At 42.5% G+C, this 21926-nt stretch overlaps 1 protein-coding gene across 7 annotated transcripts in view; it reads right to left on the reverse strand.

Annotated features, from left to right (window-relative positions):
• The window catches only part of LDB2 (LIM domain binding 2), a 234256-nt gene that overhangs the window by 119853 nt on the left and 92477 nt on the right, over positions 1 to 21926 (reverse strand). For 2 of the 7 annotated variants that reach the window (XM_083755043.1, XM_083755047.1), the window contains exon 3: positions 17940 to 17980. The exons of the other annotated variants lie outside the window; for them this stretch is intronic. In XM_083755043.1, the coding sequence (XP_083611169.1) occupies positions 17940 to 17980 (41 nt within the window). The remainder of the gene's footprint in view (positions 1 to 17939; positions 17981 to 21926) is intronic. 7 annotated transcript variants of the gene reach the window in all.

Genomic DNA, 21926 nt, shown 5'->3' on the forward strand with positions numbered 1-21926 from the left:
GTTCTGATTTTGCCCTATTAATCAGGAGAGATGACAAAAGGAGTCCTATGCACAGTTAGCTGCAGTTGATTTCGAAGAAAAGACTGAAGGTCACTCACAGACGTTTAGCTATTTATTTTTTAATAAATAAATGTTCCACATAAATGTGCCCAAAGCGTCTCACAACACGGCAGCAAAAATGAACACGAATGCATCGCTACAACAGCAGTCCGACACTAAAAGTAAAGTTAAAGGACCCTGGATAGTTAAGTCCAGTCGCGAACGACTCTGGGGTTGCAGCGCTCACTCGCTTTACTGGCCGAGGGAGCCGGCATACAGCTTCCAGGTCACGTGGCCAGCATGACTAAGCCGCTTCTGGCGAACCAGAGCAGCGCACGGAAATGTCATTTACCTTCCCGCTGGAGCGGTACCTATTTATCTACTTGCACTTTGACGTGCTTTCGAACTGCTAGGTTGGCAGGAGCAGGGACCGAGCAACGGGAGCTCGCCCCGTCGCGGGGATTCGAACTACCGACCTTCTGATCGGCAAGTCCTAGGCTCTGTGGCTTAATCTCGCTTTACAGGCCAAGGGAGCCGGCGTTTTTCCGCAGACAGTTGTTCCGGGTCATGTGACCAGCATGACTGAGCTGCTACTGGCAAAACCAGAGCAGCACACGGAAAAGCAGTTTACTTTCCCGCCGGAGCGGTACCTATTTATCTACTTGCACTTTTTGGGCGTGCTTTCAAACTGTTAGGTTGGCAGGAGCTGGGACCGAGCAACGGGAGCTCACCCCATTGCGGGGATTCGAACCGACAATATTCTGATTGGCAAGCCCAAGAGGCTCAGACCACAGCACCATCCGTGTCCACAGTCCCACACTAGTTCATGTCAAAACAAAATGTGCCAAGTCAAATCAATAAATAATTTTGACAATGTGACCATTACAGTGCTACCTCTGGTTAAGAACTTAATTCGTTCCAGAGGTCTGTTCTTAACCTGAAACTGTTCTTATGCTGAGGTACCACTTTAGCTAATGGGGCCTCCCGCTGCCGCCGCACAATTTCTGTTCTCATCCTGAGGTAAAGTTCTTAACCTGAGGTACTATTTCTGGGTTAGTGGAGTCTGTAACCTGAAGTGTCTGTAACTGTATAACGTTTAAAGTAACCCAGATGCAACTTTTGCATACCTTAACAAAAATGTAAGACAGCAAATACACACATATATGGTTTTTCAGATTAAAATTTTACAGTCATATATCAAACATAGAACATAAAAACAAGATTCCAAGGAATCTCTTGTACTTCCTCCCCTTTGTGGATCCTATTATTAATCATTTCCTCCCGCATCTTTTATGATGATCCAAATCTTTTACATCTCCATTGTATCCAAAAGTTACCATTAAACTACAAGTGATATTCCAATCCTACTAACGATTTTAACTGATAGCAATGGTCTTTCAGGTAAGTTATAAATTTCTCCCATTCCTTATTAAAATTCTGGTCTTCCTGATTTCTGATTTTAGCCATTTCAGCATAGTCCATCAACTTCATCTGCCATTCTTCTCTGCGTGGATGTTATTGGCTAAATAATAACTTTAAAACAAGAAAGCAATAACCAACACTCACCCTTCCCCACTGCCTCAAAGCTAAAAACAATCCCTCTGAAATTTCAGAAAGACACCAGTTTTAGGCAGTCACCAACAAGGCACTCCTTCGACGGTTCCCAAGTGTCTTAGTGGATGTGGGGGATGAAGCAGGTGGAAGAGGTAGATTCAAAATACAGTAGCTCTGCCCCTCAAATGTTGAGGGATAACTTCTGAAGGGATAACTCTGCCCGTGTAGGCTCCCCTTGCAAGGAAGAACCCTGATTTTCCACATTAGAGGCCAAGAGGAACTACGTGAACTTCTGGGCTGGGTTAAATTCATGGCGCTGGAGCAGCTTTGCTCCAGTAACATGTGAAGAGGACTAGTCTCTCCCCTTAACAGAACCTACTTCAAATTAAATGTACATAGTATTGCATGGTAAAGGTAAAGGGACCCCTGACCATTAAGTCCAGTCGTGACCGACTCTGGGGTTTCGGCACTCATCTTGCTTTATTGGCTGAGGGAGCCGGCGAACAGCTTCCAGGTCATGTGGCCAGCATGACTAAGCTGCTTCTGGCGAACCAGAGCAGCACACGGAAACACCATTTACCTTCATGCCGGAGCTGTACCTATTTATCTACTTGCACTTTGACGTGCTTTCGAACTGCTAGCTTGGCAGGAGCAGGGACTGAGCAACGGGAGCTCACCCCGTTTCAAACCGCCGACCTTCTGATTGGCAAGTCCTACGCTCTGTGGTTTAACCCACAGTGCCACCTGCGTCCCAATTGGATGGTAAAAGTACTCTAGTTTCAAGTTTATCAACAAAGAGCAAGGCACCGCCTGCATAAAGGACAACTGCAGTCCTTCAAAAATCCAAACGAATCAGCTTACAGACAAAGCTTCCTGGAAACAGGATTTTGCTAATGATGAATGAATTCCCCCAGTCCTACCTTATTATTAGTCCACAGTTCCATTATGCCTCGGGTTTCACTCTGGTTTCTACCCCAAGCGAGAAAAGAGAATTTTGGACTGCAGATAATGGATTTGCACATGTACCCTCACAATTTGCTTACAGCACATTTTCTCCTTTTGAAGTTTCCTTCAATATTTTTTTCTACACTACACCTGCAGTCCAGAATGTTTTTTTTTAAAAAAGCTTTCCCTTCCCTGATATACTGTGGCAGAAACAATTTTTTAAAATAAATAAATAAATTACAGAATGTGTATTATCTTCTGGGGAAGCAGGGCTTTTAAAATAAAATAATTAATTAATATTGCATTACTATTTTCCCCCTACAGCCTCTTTTTAGAGAACTGCCTGGTAAACTAACACATACCTACCTATCTAGAGATAAACACACACACACACACACACACACACACACACACACAAATATTTCTGCAAGTGTGCAGTACAACATTGCTTCAACCCCAGAAAATTTATCTGTTTTAAGACAAACTCCAGTCTTTGTACTTTTTCAAATTTTGAATTCAAATTTTCAAATTTTTTTACTCCAGAAGGCTTGCCCAGAGAACTTAGCTCAATGAACTAATATCTTCCCGTCCTGTGTGAATCCACATATGACTACTTGTAGCACAAATTCTGTAAATGCACTTACCGGCAAACAGAATCCCAGGATGATTCTGGCCACTGCTAAATTTGGAGCCCTAAAATCCAGGAGAAATTTAGCAAGGTAGATTTATGTAAAGATTGCTGATTTTTTAAGGGACAATGAATCTATAGTGAGGGTTCTGGTGCCAGCATTCCACTATGGAGCAAGCCCAGCCTTGTATCCTCCCAGTCTCTCCCTCAACCTCTGTAGGAGGAGAGGAGGAGTTTGGATTTGATACCCCGCTTTATCACTACCCAAAGGAGTCTCAAAGCGGCTAACATTCTCCTTTCCCTTCCTCCCCCACAACAAACACTCTGCGAGGTGAGTGGGGCTGAGAGACTTCAGAGAAGTGTGACTAGCCCAAGGTCACCCAGCAGCTGCATGTGGAGGAGCAGGGAATCGAACCCAGTTCACCAGATTACGAGTCTGTCGCTCTTAACCACTACACCACGCTGGCTCTCTGTAAAAGAAACAGGTCAACACAAACAGCCCAACAGATCTGGGGCTCAGACAGTTGCTGTGATGGCGATGTTCAAAAGCAGTGGTTCTCAAAGGGTGTGGCATGAGAGGATGGCAAGTGTGGCGGGAATATGCAACGGCAATCAAAGAAACATTTAAGCATTTCAGTATGGTATTGTATTGCATCGTTTCAAAATATTCCTCCCCTGATATCTATTCAAAAAGAAAGCAAGAGCCTCAAGTGATGCTGAGGACAATCCTATTGTACTGTTGTGTATTTCTTAGCAATTAAAAAAATCAGTGTGGCATGAGCAAATTTTTTATCCTGAAAGTGTGGCCCAGAGAAAACACTGTCTGAAATAGTGCCGCCGCCACAATGAGAACTGGGACTGCCAAACCCGACGCATCAACTGCCTCGGGGTCTTCACACATTGGGCCAATGATGGGCAAAGGCTTTCTGCAAAGGTACTTTGCAAAAAGAACATTTCAGAAGCACTTCTCACAAAACTATCCTGGGTTTTTCCTAGTTTGCAATAACCTCTCTCCTTTATACACAACCCTATAGTTGATACTGCTCTTTCACACTACAGAACATATAAGATATTTCCCCCCCTAGCATTATTGACTCATCTTGCGCTATTATTAGTTCATGGAGAAGCTCTTTCTTTCTTTCTTCTTTTCTTTTCTTTTCTTTTCTTTTCTTTTCTTTTCTTTTCTTTTCTTTTCTTTTCTTTTCTTCTCAGTTCTGTTATTCTAGCTTTACATATCAAACGGTGTCATTTCCAAAATGCAACAATGCAAAACAACCAATGCTCAGAAATTATTTCTCAAATCGGTGGAAATACAAAAGAAAGAAAGATATGTACTTTTGCTGAATATGTGATAAAAGGTAATGTTTCTTGCTATACATGTTATATTATGTCCTGTTATTAGTGCACGGAAAACAGCCTTTCAAGAGACACCTTTCCCCACCCCAGGCTTCTAACTCTTTTTCTTGTATAACCTTAGAATGTATTGTTCAAAACTGCATGAAAGGAAAAAATTGACATAATTTGAATTGCTATGCTCTCCAAAACTCAGTAATTCTCATTTACAATTTCATGCCTACACAATGTACTTCTTTATAAAATGCAATCTGGGGAGCATGCCATGGTGTGAAGGGGAGGACATCACTTTAATACAAGATGATAAATGCTACATAATTACAATAACCTTTATTTTATAGGGAAGGTGGTGAGGGTGAAATATATGTGAGACAGCCAGCTGGGATCCAGAACACACTTAAAAGCAGGCAGTCCTTTGAAGAAGTCAATGGAAGTAGCCACAGGCAAGTGTTTCTGTTTAGAACTGTTACCACCAAGGTCAGTGAAATCTTCAACTCAGGATACTGTGATTATAACTAGAGATAAATAATGGCATGAACGTCCATCCTTAGTAATATGATTATTTTTGCATAGCTTGTTTTACTACCAGTTACATCATGTACTAGGATGTATTTAATGCAATCAATCCATCTCTCCTTCTGCTGTAATAAAGGAAAGGAAATGCATTAAACTCTGTTGACATTCTGCCCTGCCACCATTTATAGTGCAAGAGTACTTGTTTTTTGTCACCATTGTCTACTTGCTTACACATCAATTCTCATCTTGCCCAGCTGATTGAAGGTCTAGTGTGATTCCATCAGCATAACACTTTTGAGAATTTGGCTAATTCTGGTTTTGTTTCACCAGCAAATTTTCCTTCCCTCCTGGTCTTGGTTTCCTTCACAGATGGTGCCATCTAGGACCAAAATGAGACAACTGAGTGATTCTTTTAAATGGTCTTCATTTAAGCACCTATTTCTTTCTATCCTACCCACTTCCAAGGAAATGGAGCCGGTAACTATGGATTGGGGTGGGTAAAAACAAATGAAGAGCAAAATTTCCATATGGATGGATGGATGAATGAATAGACAGATCATTTATCAACACATGAAGCTAACTTTTTCTGAGCCAAACACTTGTTACACCAAGCTCAGTCATTTCTGTTCTGATTAGAAGCAGCTAGCTTGGGTCTCAAGCTGAGAAGGACTTTCTCAGTTCAGTTATCTGAAATCCTTTAAGCTAAAATACTCTGGACTGAACTTTGAACTTTCTACATACCGTGCTTGCAGTCTTTCATGGAGATATGGCCCCTCTCCCCAAACCTATGGTTTGTATACCTGTCGCACATTCCAGGAGTGAAACTGGAAAGGATTTGTGTGAGCTTTACAGGAAAGCTCAAAATTTGTGTGAGCTTTACAGGAAAGCTCAAAATTATGAAGAAGAAGAAGAAGAAGAAGAAGAAGAAGAAGAAGAAGAAGAAGAGTTTGGATTTGATATCCCGCTTTATCACTACCCGAAGGAGTCTCAAAGCGGCTAACATTCTCCTTTCCCTTCCTCCCCTACAACAAACACTCTGTGAGGTGAGTGGGGCTGAGAGACTTCAGAGAAGTGTGACTAGCCCAAGGTCACCCAGCAGCTGCATGTGGAGGAGCGGAGACGCGAACCCGGTTCCCCAGATTACAAATCTACCACTCTTAACCACTACACCACACTGGCTCTCACACTGACACATCCTATCACTATTACTTGACTTGTTTGTAAATTGTTTTTCTGGAGTTTGAGGTGCTCTGTGTTTCAGTTGGGCGCCTCGTTCATTTTGTCACAGCCACAAAAGCCCCGAAAAGGTCATTGATAGGCAGGTTTGTCTTTAGAAATAGAAGATCAGCCTAACTAGTCATCTACCCTGAGGAGCTAGAAGCCTTCAAGGTCAGGAATCTGAAACTTCAGAATGTTTTCATCTGATCAGGATCAGCATGACTGTGAAGATGTTTAAACATGGTACAAATAAATGCAGAAGGGTGGGAAGTGGAATGGATTTGCACTTCTAATCCTGACTTCCATGCATCTGAGGACCCCTGAATATACAGCTCAGAGTGCATAGGCCATGTTAGCAAAGATCTGTACCCAGCAAAACTGACATGTTTAAGTTCCGTGTGCAGAGACTTTGTACAAGAGGCTGTACACACAAAGTGTCCTACGCATGGGGTACATTAGCAGGCATAACCTCATTTCCCTTGCATTCCCATTTCCAATGTCTGTCCAGGGCTTCTGTGTCTTTGCAGAATCCACATGGATGATAAGAGCAATTAAGAAAGCCAATGAACAGCATCCCCAACTGCAACTTGTAATGGGAGGCATTCCCTTTAAACATCCACAGCGCCACTTTGATATTCTTCAGAAAGCTCCCTCTTTACAACTTTGCTCTGCTGCAATGGCTATAAAAACACTTCTAATAAGCAGCTTTCTAAAAAAGTCCACAGCCTATTAAATAACTAGCACTGTTTCACTGTTTGCTTCCTGTCCTCTGAATAACTTCACTCTAATCCTCCTGTTATTCTTGTAATATCTGTTTGCATTTTATCTGGTCTTGGGGACCTATTTTTGTTGTTATTTGTATAGCAGCTACACACCTTGGGTGTGCAGTAAAAAATCATAAATGAGCCCAACAAATAGTTGTCGTTCTTTAGGGAGTTTTACCTTTTGATGAGGTAAAAAAAATATTGTATGGACACTTTGAAGGAACATAAGAAGCCACACTTGTAAAACTGATGTATTTATTTTGTATTTGAAAGAGAAATACATCTAAAAAGAGGTATTTGAAATGTGAAAAAGTCACGCATAGCCAAAATATTGATCTGTTCGTCAAATGCTTTAGATGTAAATAAATGAAACCAAAACGTGTGATGCATTGCAACAAAGCCCCGGGGCATCTGGTTGCAACTGCAAATATAATTTGCCTTACATGTATGAGATTAAATAAACAGTTCTTTAGTGTTTCATTTTGCTTAAAAACATTTATGAGCTACAACAGGCACCCACTATCTGCAGCTTCTGGAAGCAGTTGAAGACATTTTTATCTTCCCAGGCTTTCCCAACTGGATATATGAGTCTTTACCACGAGTGTCCACTTGTTACAGTTTCAGGATTGTTTTAAATTTATTTGTTGTTTTGGTGTTTTTAAACTGTTTTTAATAACCTTATGTGTAAATCACCTTGAGATGGTGGTTTAGAATGCAATTAATAAATTAACTGTAACAACAGCAACAACAATAATTTATCATTGGTAGTGCAGACCCTTATTTTCGCCAGTCAGGAGAGAATTTCAAGGTGTCCTGAAGCTCAGATCATCATCATCATCATCATCATCATCATCATATCCCACGATGTGTACCTTACGCAGCCCTGTGTTTAGAGCGAGGCCGACATAAGCTAGAGACAGTTGCCTGGATGAGTTTTCTTTTATGCTGGCTAAGCATCTGTTTTCCAGCAGACAAAGATACCTTACTCAGCGAAGTTCTGTCTGGCTCCTTCCCTTCTCCAGGGCTACAACTGTTTTGCACAAAGATATGGCAACTCGGGCTTTCAGAGGATCTCCTGGGTGCTGTGGCTTTCCCAGTCGCCAAGACCATGTTAAAAACTAGGCTGTGGGACACAGATCGCCAGGAACTAATCTCAGCTGCAGAAAAAACATGCTCCCCTCTTTATTTTCGACTCTTTTGGGCGCAGGAATATAATCTTAATTATTTACAATTTTTGTTTAATCCGCAAGAAAGAAGGGCCTTTTCGCTGGCTAGGTTCAATTCTAATCCTTCTAACCTCCTTTGGGGTAGGTTTACGGGTTTGGCAGGAGATAGGATCTGCCCATGCGATGCCCACTTGGTGGAAACGCTATCTCACATGGCCCTTAAATGCAAAATGTATGATGATCTCCGCCAACAGTTTCTAGACCATCTATGTATTCCTACATGGAAACCAGAGATGGAGGTTATGTGCTTCTTATTACAGGGGAGAGACCAGGAGCTCTCCAACACAGTAGCTAAGTTCCTATATTTGATTTTTTTTGTCGCCAAAGTATGGTACAGGATCCTGCCCTTGCTGGAAACCCACAGAGATGAGGCGGATTGCTTGCCACTTCTGCCCTTTGGCGGGTGACTGTGCTGTTGGGGTGGTGACGAAATCGCGCTGGCCTATCCTGAATGTATTCTGAATATTCTTATGTGAATAAAGGTTACTTGACTTGATGATAATAATAATAATAATAATAATAATAATAATAATAATAATAATAAATTTATACCCCGCCCATCTGGGTTTCCCCAGCCACTCTGGGCGTCCTCCAACAAAAGATTAAAAATACATTAAACAGGGTTGCCTTCAGATGTCTTCTAAACGTCAGATAGTTGTTTATTTCTTTGACATCTGATGGGAGGGCGTTCCACAAGGCGGGTGCCACCACTGAGAAGGCTCTCTGCCTGGTTCCCTGTAACTTCGCTTCTCGCAGTGAGGAGCCTGGGTGTTAAGCAAGTGCGCCTGAAGATCCAGGAGTATTAGAAAAGCCCTGCTGGATCAGAACAGAGGTTTATCTAGTCCTGCATCTTCTTTCCCGCAGATATCAACCACACGACAGAACATGAAGTCAATACAGTAGCTTTGTAACACTGTTGTTCTCAAGTGACTGGTGGAACTTGGAGGGATGCAGCAGATCTGAGTGGTGACTGCTGGGGCAGAGGAAGACGTTTGAAATGTCAGGGAAGAGCCTATCTGTTCCTGATGCCTGAAGGAGGAGCCTGGTAAACAGGAGGTGCTAAATGGATGCCAAAACACCTGTCCCCCTTACCCTGAGATTATGCTTCTTCTTAACCTTCAGAAGGAGGTTAAAACCCTGAAGCTATGGGTGAAACCCTAGTGGCCATCAGATGTCCAGATGTTGACCTTGCAAATTTTTAGTGAATCTCTGTCCTGAAGCACTCTTCAGGCTTACATATGAAGAAGGGTGTGCAACATGTAGCCAGTACAGTGGTACCTCGGGTTAAGTACTTAATTCGTTTCGGAGGTCCATTCTTAACCTGAAACTGTTCTTAACCTGAAACACCACTTTAGCTAATGAGGCCTCCTGCTGCTGCCGCGCCGCCGGAGCACGATTTCTGTTCTCATCCTGAAGCAAAGTTCTTAACCCGAGGTACTGTTTCTGGGTTAGCGGAATCTGTAACCTGAAGCGTATGTAACCTGAAGCATATGTAACCCGAGGTACCACTGTATAAATGCTAGGAGCCTGGTCTTACTGCTTTTGTTCATTACTCTAATCTATTTTCATTAATTTTCAGTGTAAATATATAAAACAAAAAAGGTTAAGTACATCAGCAATAAGTGAACACACACACCCCAATCTCAATCCTGGAAGATGTTTGTGTGACTATGTACATATTTTATCTCTGTACAGTTGTACCTTGGCTTTTGAACAGCTTAGTTCTCGGATGTTTTGGCTCCCGAACGCTGCAAACCTGGAAGTGATTGTTCCGGTTTGAGAAATATTTTTGGAAGCTGAACGTCTGGAACGGGGCTTCCATGGCATCCGATTGGCTGCAGGGCTTCCTGCAGCCAATCAGAAGCTGCACTTCGGTTTCCAAACGTTTTGCAAGTTGAACAGATTCCATTCGACTTCCAAGGTACGACTGTATTCCGAAGAAAATTAAAAGCTTAAAATCATCTACATTTTTCTCTCATAGGTAAGTTCCTGTTGCTCTGTCAGGCTCATTCTATGACCCAGCAGAGCAGCAAATGGCCCTACAGAACACCAGGGTGTTGGGATAAACTCAGGCCAAATCTTTATTGTCTGTAGCAGGAAGGGTAAGGAGGGTGGCGCTGTGGGTTAAACCACAGAGCCTAGGACTTGCTGATCAGAAGGTTGGTGGTTCGAATCCCCGCAATGGGGTGAGCTCCTGTTGCTCGGTTCCTGCTCCTGCCAACCTAGCAGTTCGAAAGCACGTCAAAGTGCAAGTAGATAAATAGGTACCACTCCAGCAGGAAGGTAAACTGCGTTTCCGTGCGCTGCTCTGGTTCGCCAAAAGCGGCTTAGTCATGCTGGCCACATGACCCGGAAGCTGTATGCCGGCTCCCTTGGCCAATAAAGCGAGATGAGCGTCGCAACCCCAGAGTCGGTCATGACTGGACCTAATGGTCAGGGGTCCTTTACCTTTACCTTTACCTTAGGACCACCATCCATTTGTCCCTTACTGGTGGAATGGGATCTGCTGGGGTTGGACCATCCCCAAATCTGTTCCACATGAGTCACCCAGTGCTGAACCCTGTCATGGTGCAAGCTGGTAAAGTCACACTGGGCCATCGGGGTGAGGGTTCCAGCCAGGCAGAGACCCCAACCTGAGCATGGGTCATGCCATGTCCAATCCTCCCCTCAGGCCCTGGATGGTGAAACACCACCCCCCTTCACTACATGCCCACTGCCATTTCTGCCCATATACATACACAGCATTATTCCTCCTAACAGAAGGCAGCCAGGAGGTTTCACTGAGGCGAAAAAGCCCCAGCTGAAAACTCTGGCAGCGTTAAGATAAACTCAACAGGGTAAATAATTTTTGATGGATGTAAAAGTGGAAAACTGATTTGAATGGTTATAGTAAAATATGCAGGAACGTATGATACATAAAACGAACCTTGGAAAGAGAAGAAGGGAAGTCATTGGATATGTTTGTAAAATCTTTATTTTGAAATGTGAAATTGAAAACTTAATAAGAATTATTATAAAACAGCCCCAACCGAGGGCCAATCAGGTTGAGAGGGGAAAAATTATTTTCAGCCCTTTCAACCAGTGACCCAGGTCACTCACTGACAGCTCTAACCCAAGAGTGGGTGGGTGGGAAGCTTGTGGGGCAAAATGACCCCCAAATCTTGAAGGGGGGGCATTATAAAGACTTCTTCCCTCCTCTCCCTCCTGTGAGGCACCACAGGAGCCAAGATGTGGGAGGAAATTTGCGCCAGTTGCCGCTTTGTGGGCCACACCAAATTTGCCCAGCATGGATTGTGCCTGGAAATTTTGGCCTCTATTCTGTGCCAAAATCGGAGAAACACAGTTGACATGTTGATAGTGGACTGAGGCCCCTCGTGCTATATCCTCCGTGAATATGTTTGCCAGGTTGGAAAGTGTTCTTGAATGCCTCTCATTTGCTTGGACAGAGGTGTGGGCAGAGTTGAAACATGTGCCTGCAATGTAGCCTCTTGTACAACAGCTACACCCATTGCTCTGTCCAAATTTGTCTGTGCCCTGCCCATCGCTGGCATTCAGACGGCAGAAGTTCCTCACAAGGCAACATGATCCTTGAGCTGAAAAATGTTCCCTGCCCCGTGCCAACTGAATTCCCCCTTTATTGGAAACTGAAACAGTTGTTTTCCCCCAAAGAACTATAAAGCTCAACAACGGATATCTGCTCAATGCAATGACAAGCATCTTTTCAATGTGGAGAAACCTGCGTCAGGTGTTTTTTGTTTTTGTTTTGTTTTATCATTAGGCTTGATTCAACCCTAGCTTTCTCCTTGAAATTTAAACTCTGAAATCGATCCAAGTACTAGAATCTTGACACTCAGTCGCTGCAATGACATACTGTGGTACTTCAGAGATAAGGATGTGTGTAGTTGTGGTATTATAGTGAACTGAGTGAGGGAAAAGGTGTGTTGGAGACAGAAACAAGTTGGTAATATACCACCCTCCTCTCTTGAATACTTTCAACATATATTGCTTCCAAAAAACTAGAACACACATTATTTCCTTTACTAAAATAAATATACAATCCATATGTATGTATGAGGGTGGGAAGGTGGAGATATTGCTTTGTTTTGTTATTGTTGCTGTTGTTTATTTTGTGTTTTTATCTTGTATTTTTATGTTGTGAACTGCCCTGAGATCTACAGATGAAGGGCAATAAAAAATTAAATTAAGAAGAAGAAGAAGAAGAAGAAGAAGAAGAAGAAGTATGTATGTATGTATGTATATTTTAGGATATTTGTGTGTGTACAACATTTGTGTATGAGTACACACACATACACACATGTATATGACCAGTGTAGCCCAAAAGCTGCTCCTGTAAGAGTGAAGTAAGGGAAAGGTAAAGGGACCCCTGACCATTAGGTCCAGTCGTGGCCGACTCTGGGGTTGCGGTGCCCATCTCACTTTTTTTTTTTTTTTTTTTTTTTGCATTTTAAAATTTTATTGAGTTCGGTTAAATATACATTATATACATTATATTCGAATTTCGGCATTTCTTATCATTTTGGGCTTCCTTCAGCGATGTTGACATTCATTCGTGTTTGAGTCTTAGAATCACATTCCATCCTTTCATATTGCCATTCGTACCTCCTTTTTTACATTGTTTCAATTAAACAATACTTGTTAGCTCTTTACAAAGCCTCTTTAAATGCCACTAACGTTGTATTTACAAAACATTTGTTCTCCAGATAACCCACGAATTTCCCCCAGTCTTCAATAAAGTTTTGATCTTTTAAGTATCTTATTTTCCCTGTCAGTTTGTCCAGCTCGGCGTATTCTGTTAATTTTGCTCTCCACTCTGCCACCATTGGGATTTCTTCCTGCTTCCATCTCTGAGCTAACACAATTCTGGCTGCCGTGACCGCGTACTGGAAGAGTTTGTAATCCTTTCTCCTAATATCCTTTCCCATAATGCAAAGTAAGAAAGCTTCTGGTTTTTTGACAAAAGTATAGCCTAACATCTTTTTCACTTCATTGTACACTTCCTCCCAGAAACTTTTAACTTTCTTGCATTCCCACCATAGATGGTAAAATGTCCCTTCCTTTTGTTTGCATTTCCAACATTTGTTGTCTACCTTGTACATCTTGGCCAATTTCACGGGTGTCATATACCACCTGTATTGCATCTTCATCACATTTTCCCTAAGTGACATACAGGCCGTAAATTTTATATTCACTCTCCAAAGCTTTTCCCAGTCTTCCATTTGAATATTATACCCGAAATCCCTCGCCCACTGTACCATCACTGACTTCACCTCCTCGTCCTTCGTGTGCCACTCCAGAAGTATTTTATACATTTTAGAGAGGTTTTTATGTTCACTGTTTATTATCTCTTTTTGAAATATTGATTCTTTTTCCTCATAGCCCCTTTCCTTCACCTCTGCTTTAAACATCTCATTTATCTGGAAGTAGTGGAGCCACCCCTGTGTGAGCGTTTTGACCTGGTCGTATGGTTTAACTTTCCACTTCCCTCCTTCATTTATGACCATTTCTCCATACTTCCCCCTCTTTTCTTCCATATTAACTTTCTTAACGCTTGTTAACTCCTGGGGAGAAAGCCAGTGTGGTGTTCTCGGCTCTAATATGTTCTTATATCTGTCCCAGACCTCTATTAGTGGGCCCTTAAAGATGTGACTGGTGAACCCCTTGTGCACCCTTTTTTTATCCTTCCATAGGTATGCGTGCCACCCAAATTTGTTGTTGTACCCTTCAAGATCTAATAACTCTCTGTTTTCCAGCTTAACCCATTCTTTCATCCAACACAAACATGTCGCTTCATAGTAAAGTCTCATGTCTGGTAGGGCGAAGCCCCCTCTTTCTGTAGCATCCGTCAACAACTTAAATTTAATTCTGGGTTTCTTCCCTTCCCAAACATATCTAGAGATGGCTTTTTGCCATTCTTTAAAATTTTTTGTTCCTTTTAGTATGGGTAATGTTTGGAACAGAAATAACAGCTTGGGTAACAACATCATTTTCACCATAGATATTCTTCCCCAGAATGATAGTTTCATTCTGGCCCAAACCTCTAAATCTTTTTTAATTTTATTCCAGACCGGGATGTAATTGTTTTGATATAGGTCAATATTTTTGTTGGTAATCCAGATTCCTAAGTATTTTATCTTTTTAACAACCTCAATTCCAGTTTGTTGTTGTACTATTGCAGCCTTATCCTGATCCAAGTTTTTAACGATCATTTTTGTCTTACTCTTATTCAATTTGAATCCTGCGAGTTTCCCAAATTCCTCCATCTCGTCCAGAATCACCCTTATACTTTCTATAGGTTCTTCCACCGTTAAAACCACATCGTCTGCATAAGCTTTAACTTTGTACTCATTTGAACCTAATGTTATCCCTTTAATTTGCTTGTTTTGTCTTATTGCATTCAGCAGCACTTCTAGGACTACTATAAAGAGCAACGGTGAGAGCGGGCAGCCCTGCCTCGTTCCCTTAGAAATTTTTATTTCCTCAGTAATAACTCCATTAACTATCAGTCTCGCCTTCTGCTCAGTGTAAATTGCCCCTATACCATTTAAGAACTCCTGTCCCACTTCCATTACCTCCAAATTTTTAAACATAAAGTCCCAAATTATATTATCGAAGGCTTTCTCCGCGTCTATGAAGATTAGGCTAGCTGGTTTATCGCGACTATCTGATAGGTATTCGATAAGGTTAATTATGAATCTTGTATTGTTTCTTATTAACCTACCCGGGAGAAAGCCCGTCTGATCTTCATGTATCATCACCCATCTCACTTTATTGGCCCAGGGAGCCAGCGTACAGCTTCTGGGTCATGTGGCCAGCATGACTAAGCCACTTCTGGTGAACCAGAGCAGCGCACAGAAATGCTGTTTACCTTCCCGCCAGTGGTACCTATTTATCTACTTGCACTTTGACGGGCTTTCGAACTGCTAGGTTGGCAGGAGTTGGGACCGAGCAACGGGAGCTCACCCCGTCGCGGGGATTCGAACCGCCGACCTTCCGATCTGCAAGCTCTAGGCTCTGTGGTTTAGACCACAGCGCCACCCGCTGAGGGAAGTGGGGACTTTTAATTTACCGTTTTGCTCTTACTCCCTGCACACAACTGGTGACTATGAGCCCAGCTTCTTCAAGCCAAGAATAGCCCAGTTTTAGCTCCTTCAGTAGCAAGATTCCTTCCATAGCCAGAAGGAATCAAGGGGACTATTGCCTTGGGTATACAAAGCAGACAGCTCGTTCCCAACTCCAGCCTTCCCCATTGCAAGGCATCAGTCCTTGCTGAATCCTATTAGCATAATTTGATTGGAAAAGTGGCAGCCTAGCTATTTCCTCCATTAAGTTCATGGTCTGGCCCATCATTCAACCAATCCCTTTGAACATGTGCACTCACAGCATACAGCAACTTAAGGCTAACTAATTCATGTATAACCTTGAGAATGCCTTAGGGGGAAGGTGTTGGGCAGGCACTTGTACCCATTCAAGGGCAAATGAGGGGGTACGCTGCCACCTAGAAAACACGATACCAGGAGCCAATGTGGGAATCGGAACAGCTAGGCAATCACCCTTAATTCTTTCCTAATGCCCTGGCACACTTAGATTCTGTTGGTTGGAAGGATCTAGCAGTATGTTTCAAACAAATAAACACTATAGATGGATTTGTGATATGATTACTACAAGAGGCAACTGCTAAAACAGCAAGGGGTCAAGAAAACTCAACTTTTCTTTTTTTACGGCTTTCAAAGACTCCAGCTTTATGCATGCAACGCATAACACAGACTGCACAGCAATTATCTCAAAACATGGCAAAAAAAATGGGGGGTGAGGATAAGTAGGAACACAAAGAAAATAGCCTCAAAAAGTAGAAAAGGAGGAATTATTCTGCCATGTAGTAATTATTGAGTGATGTTTAATTATTGGGACTTTGCTGAAATGAAAAGGAATAGGCACAAGCCTAACCCTGGAAACAGTAGCAATTTATTACTTCTGGCAAATGCAATTTCTGTCTAGAAAATTATGCAAGGAATGTCAGATAACAGTTTTGTCATGTAACAGGGACAGAAAATGAGTGGCAGAGACTTGAAATGGTTTTGTCCAACAATGGAAGCAGGTACAAAAAGCAAGAACGATGGCTGCTGGTATGCGATCTTTGGAAATCCCAGAATATGCCTTGCCAGGGGAGTCCCAGTCTTTGAGCTGATGGAAACTATCTGCATTCCCCAGGATTAATGTGCATGTATACATTAAGAAAAAATGGCTTTGGATCTAGAAGAAATCTGTGAGCGGGCAGTTTGAAACAACAGCAAGGTGCCTGGTTGCAGTTGTGGAAAAGATTTGAGTTTAAGCACTACCATGGGAACAAACATGGGTGATAATTTTATGCAGTACCCCAGTTACTAGTTGATTCTTTGGTGCAATAGCTAACCTGTAAGTGTCAGTGCCTTAAATAAGAAACCACTCACAATTAAGCTGTCCCCCCCCCCCAGCTGTTTTCATTTTATGTTTGCTTGGAGGGGCATATGTACAAGGTTTTTTTGGGGGGGGATAAAATAAGTGTCTTTCCATGAAATGGGAAGAATGGGCACTAATGATCATTTGAGGAACTGGGGGAAATCCCATCCTAACGGAAGTGTAACATCTGCTTCTTCCTCATGAACAATGCATGGGGCCACTTTATAATAATAATAATTTATTATTATTTATACCCCGCCCATCTGGCTGGGTTTCCCCAGCCACTCTGGGCAGCTTCCAACAAAATATTAAAATACAATGGTCTGTTAAACATTAAAAGTTCTCTAAACAGGGCTGCCTTCAGATGTCTTCTAAAAATCTGGTAGTTGTTTTTCTCTTTGACATCTGGTGGGAGGGCGTTCCACAGGGCGGGTGCCACTACCAAGAAGGCCCTCTGCCTGGTTCCCTGTAACTTTACTTCTCGCAGTGAGGGAACCGTCAGAAGGCCCTCGGCGCTGGACCTCAGTGTCCGGGTAGAACGATGGGGGTGGAGACACTCCTTCATGTATACTGGACCGAGGCTGTTTAGGGCTTTAAAGGTCAGCACCAACACTTTGAATTGTGCTCAGAAACGTACTGGGAGCCAATATAGATCTTTGTGCTGATGCAGCCATTAGTCAAGGAAATAAAAGGGGAGGTTTCACACATTCCTTTGAAAACAAAAACTGATGAAAGACACAAATTTGAAATGAATGGGTGCAATGCAAGGGCGCAGTTGCTTCTCCCAGCCATTTATATATGGGGCTTGTGTAGGGAAACTTAAAAATACCCTTCCCTTGGACACGACCACAATCTGCACATTCATGGCAGCAGAAAAGAGCAAGCATGCTGTTTTGGTACTATTGAGAATGTGCTTTGAGACCCGAATACATTAAACTGCTCCTGTGTCTTGCCACACACACACAAATAATAATAATAATAATAATAATAATAATAATAATAATAATAATACTAATACAAGGGATAAGACTGGAAAATATATTTCACTTGAATGCCCTGATCGACTTGTAGCTAAATGATTGGGTATCCTATGCAAAGTATATTACACTCCCTCTTATGAAATTGACAGCCATCCGCTATAAAACAAAGCATTTGTTTCTGAAAATGTAACTATTCAAAATCTTGGTGGAATTCTTAGGGTGCGGGAATTCCCTGAATGGCTTGGGGAGGTGCACTTACCATAGCAGTTGTTTCCTCTGTCTCTTTTCCCCCACTTTAAACTGTGAAAAGAAAAGAAAAGTATTTTTACCGCTATTTATGGCGGTGGCTGCCCAGCGGCCCTTTGCCAGACTGCCCCTAGAATAACCCTACATCACATAGTGTCATCCCAGGGGCAATCTGAGGGCAGAAATAGCAGATGAGAAACACCTGGCTGCTGCCAAAGGCAGAACAGGCAGCGGCAAAAATACTTGATTTTCTTTCTTTTCTTCTAAAAGCAGCTTAAAGTGACGAAAGAGAGGGGAAACTGCTGCCATGTGCTGCCATGGGAAGTACGTCTCTCTGAAATCATCCTAGGAATTTCAATTCCACCCTGAAAACTGATAAAATGTACCTTCCAATTAACTACCTGTGGATGGGGGGGGGGGTAGATTTTTTTGGGGGGGGTGTCGCTCTACTAATTTTCTAAGTACCAATGAAAACGTGACTTGAAAAACATCGAGACTAGCATCTCTGTGCTTTAAGAAACATTACATTCTTAGCGGTCTTGTGTGACACGTATCTGTTTAACAGGATTCTCATCTTTACAAGGAAATCACATCCAAATTTTGATTCCAATTGCTGGCTAGTTTCAATTTCAAGCTTATGTGGCAGAAATCAGAAAACGGATTAATAGCGCAGTCAAAACAATCACAAAAAATGATGCAACGTTTGCAATGTGTTGAAGCAGCATCAGAAATGTCTGAGCAATTGTTATGGAGATCATTGTTAGCAATTTATTAATCTTGTTTGTGTTTCGCTGAGAGTGTTACATAACCTATAGTTCCTACAATAAAATATAAATCACAAAACACAACTGCGGGGGGAGGTGGGGTGAAATTCTTTGCAAACTCTCATTCTCAGCACTTGTGGGCATGTGTTGTGTTCTGCCAACTGGCTCTGAAATTGCTACCTTCCCAGTTCTCTGCAGTGCTGCACAAACACTGCAGATTATTCTTACTGAGCATGCTTCATCTTTTCCCGTCTCCACAGTCTTGGGCTGTCAATCACCTGTCAGCCCTCACCACATCAGCAAAATGAACACCAATACACTGTCAGCACAGCAGCTGATGAGACTCTGCTAAGGACTGTCAATCAAGCTTGCTTCTTTTATCTGTTCTGGAAATATTTTGTCTCTGAGAAACAAAGGACCTGGTCAACAGTGGATCAGAGTCTAGCATTTACTCTTGTACAATGATTAGGAAACTCTTAACATGTTTTCTTCCATGGAAAGTGATGTTTTATTATTGGGATAACTGCAGATTTCTTCTCTGTACCTTATTGTTGGTCCTTTTTTGCATACATAATTATTTCTTTGAACCACCAGAGTGCAACAAATGAAGTAAAATTGCATTTAGGCAATGATTTAACATTTAAGATCTATTGTTTAGGAAAACATTGCCTAAGCCATGGGATAATTTCTCATTTATCCCAGCAATCCACCAAAATGGATCACTATTATTTCCATTTAACCATGGAGAATCTGGAGTTGTGAAGGGAGTACTTTGCCGAAAGCTAATATGGGTATCCATTGCTGAGGGGCTTTTGTTTCTAATAATTTTTTTGATAAATCGAGGCATTGAAATAGTCACTTTTCCAGTGGCTTGCAGTAAAAAACTTCAAGGGATTTGATGTAGACGGTGATAAATTGGAAGATAATTTATTCCTTGCAGACTTACGGAGGTCCACATGGGAAGGCAAGTCGGTAAAAGAATTGGTGAGATGGGTTTGGGCACAATCCGAACCCTGCATGGAAAGGGTGGGAGGGGGAGAGAGGCAACCCATTGTGCCAGATGGCAGCTGGCGCACTGGTCAGCCCAAGGTCTTGATGCCAGCTCAAAAAAGGATTTGATTGCACCTTTAATCAGCTATCTAAATGAACATATATGGCAGAGCGAAGTGCAACATTCAGTGCCCAAGATTTGAGTCTCCCAGTCTCAGATTTTCTTGAAGGCAGGCATCAGTTGGGTTGTCCTTGTAATTTTTTTTAATGGGGGGGAGGAGATGACAGGCACTCCCTTCACCTATGGAGGAGCTTTTCTGAAGGTTTTGTTTTGCTCAAGTTGGTGCTCTGTGTGTGTGTGTGTGTGTGTGTGTGTGTGTGAGAGAGAGAGAGAGAGAGAGAGAGAGAGAGAGAGAGAGAGAGGGGGGGGGGTTAATGATGATAATGATGATGTTTATACCCCGCCCAACTGGCTGGGTTTCCCCAGCCACTCTAGGTGGCTTATAGCACATAAAAATTGTAAAACATTAGACATAAAAAACTTCCCTAAACAGGGTTGCCTTTAGATATCTCCTAAAAGTCAGATAGTTATTTATTTCCTTGACATCTGACAGGAGGGCGTTCCACAGGGCGGGCACCACTACCAAGAAGGCCCTCTGCCTGGTACCCTGTAACCTCACTTCTTGCAGGGAGGGAACCGCCAGAAGGCCCTCAGAGCTGGACCTCAGTGTCTGGGCTGAATGATAGGGTTGAGACACTCCTTCAGGTATACTGGGCCAAGGCCATTTAGGGCTTTAAAGGTCAGCACCAATACTTTGAATTGTGCTCGGAAATGTACCAGGAGCCACTAGTGCCCACTTCCAGTTACCAGTTCTGCTGCATTCTAGATTAGTTGTAGTTTCCAAATCACCTTCAAAGGTAGCTCCACATAGAGTGCATTGCAGTAGTCCAAGCGGGAGATAACCAGAGCATGCACCACTCTGGTGAGGCAGTCTGCCGGCAAGTAAGGTCTCAGCCTACGTACCAGATGGAGCTGGTAGACAGCCGCCCTGGACACAGAATTGACCTGCGCCTTCATGGACAGACTCCCAGGCTGTGCACCTGGTCCTTCAGGGGCCATGAATGGTGTATATCTTGTGTAGAAGGTATGTTTGTGTGCTCTGCTTAGAAACAGACAAATCTCACTCTCCCTGTATTTATACAAGGATACTAACCAAGATCACAAACATGACAACTAAGACTGCAATCCTACATGTCCCTATTTGGAAGCCCTATATGGAATTTACTGAATAAATAAGCTTATTTTGTTCTTAAGTCATATATAAATTAATAGATAACTGAAGCACTGGACAAGTAGTTCCTGAGCAAAATTGTGTTTGTGGAGGAGATGGAAAATAAATGTCTTTGCTTTACATTTTCAGAGGCTTTTTTTAAAAAATCACAATTTGAGAACTATGTATTTTGCGGAGCTCTGATAGTTGAAGGCCATAACATAACATAACATAACATAACATAACATAACATAACATAACACAACACAACATAACAACAACATACAAATATCTGGGCGATGGTGATGTAGAGAATGGAATCTCTTAGGTTCTAGTACCCATAGAAACTCCACAATGCTAAATACAATACAGTACATGAGTTCTTGTAGCATTTATAATGCTTAACCAAAGAGTGTGATATTTTTCTCCATGGTTCCTTTTTAAACATGTACTATTATTTTTTAAAAAAACTGATTTAAATTGTAAAAATAAAAATGTTTTTATCCACTGACAAGTTAAGATGCAGTCCTAATTCTGTCAAGGCAGCATCAGGACTTAATGGGGAGGTGGGATATTCTGTCCCCAATATTCTGTCTGCAACCCTGCCATTCATGTGCCCCAGGGCAGGAGGGCCCCCTGAAAACCTTGTCATTTTTCCACTCCAGTTCCCAGGCTGGCCCAGAAAATAAGCCCAGATTGAGTCCCCAGAACTTGTTTTTCACCTCCGCCAAGCTAAGCAGTTGGCTCCTTACCTCTCTCGCCCATACCTAGCCACTGTGATCCACGCGACGGTCACCTCCAGACTGAATTATTGTAACTCGCTCTACGTGGGGCTGCCCTTGAGACTGACCCAGAAATTCCAGCGGGTGCAGAATGCTGCGGCGAGACTCCTTACGGGGTCTTTGCTGCAGGATCACATTCACCCAGTGCACTGGCTCCTGGTGGAATACAGGATCAGGTTTAAGGTGCTGGTTT

Source organism: Podarcis gaigeae (assembly GCF_964106915.1).
Source record: "Podarcis gaigeae genome assembly, chromosome: 9".
Lineage (NCBI taxonomy): Eukaryota > Metazoa > Chordata > Lepidosauria > Squamata > Lacertidae > Podarcis > Podarcis gaigeae.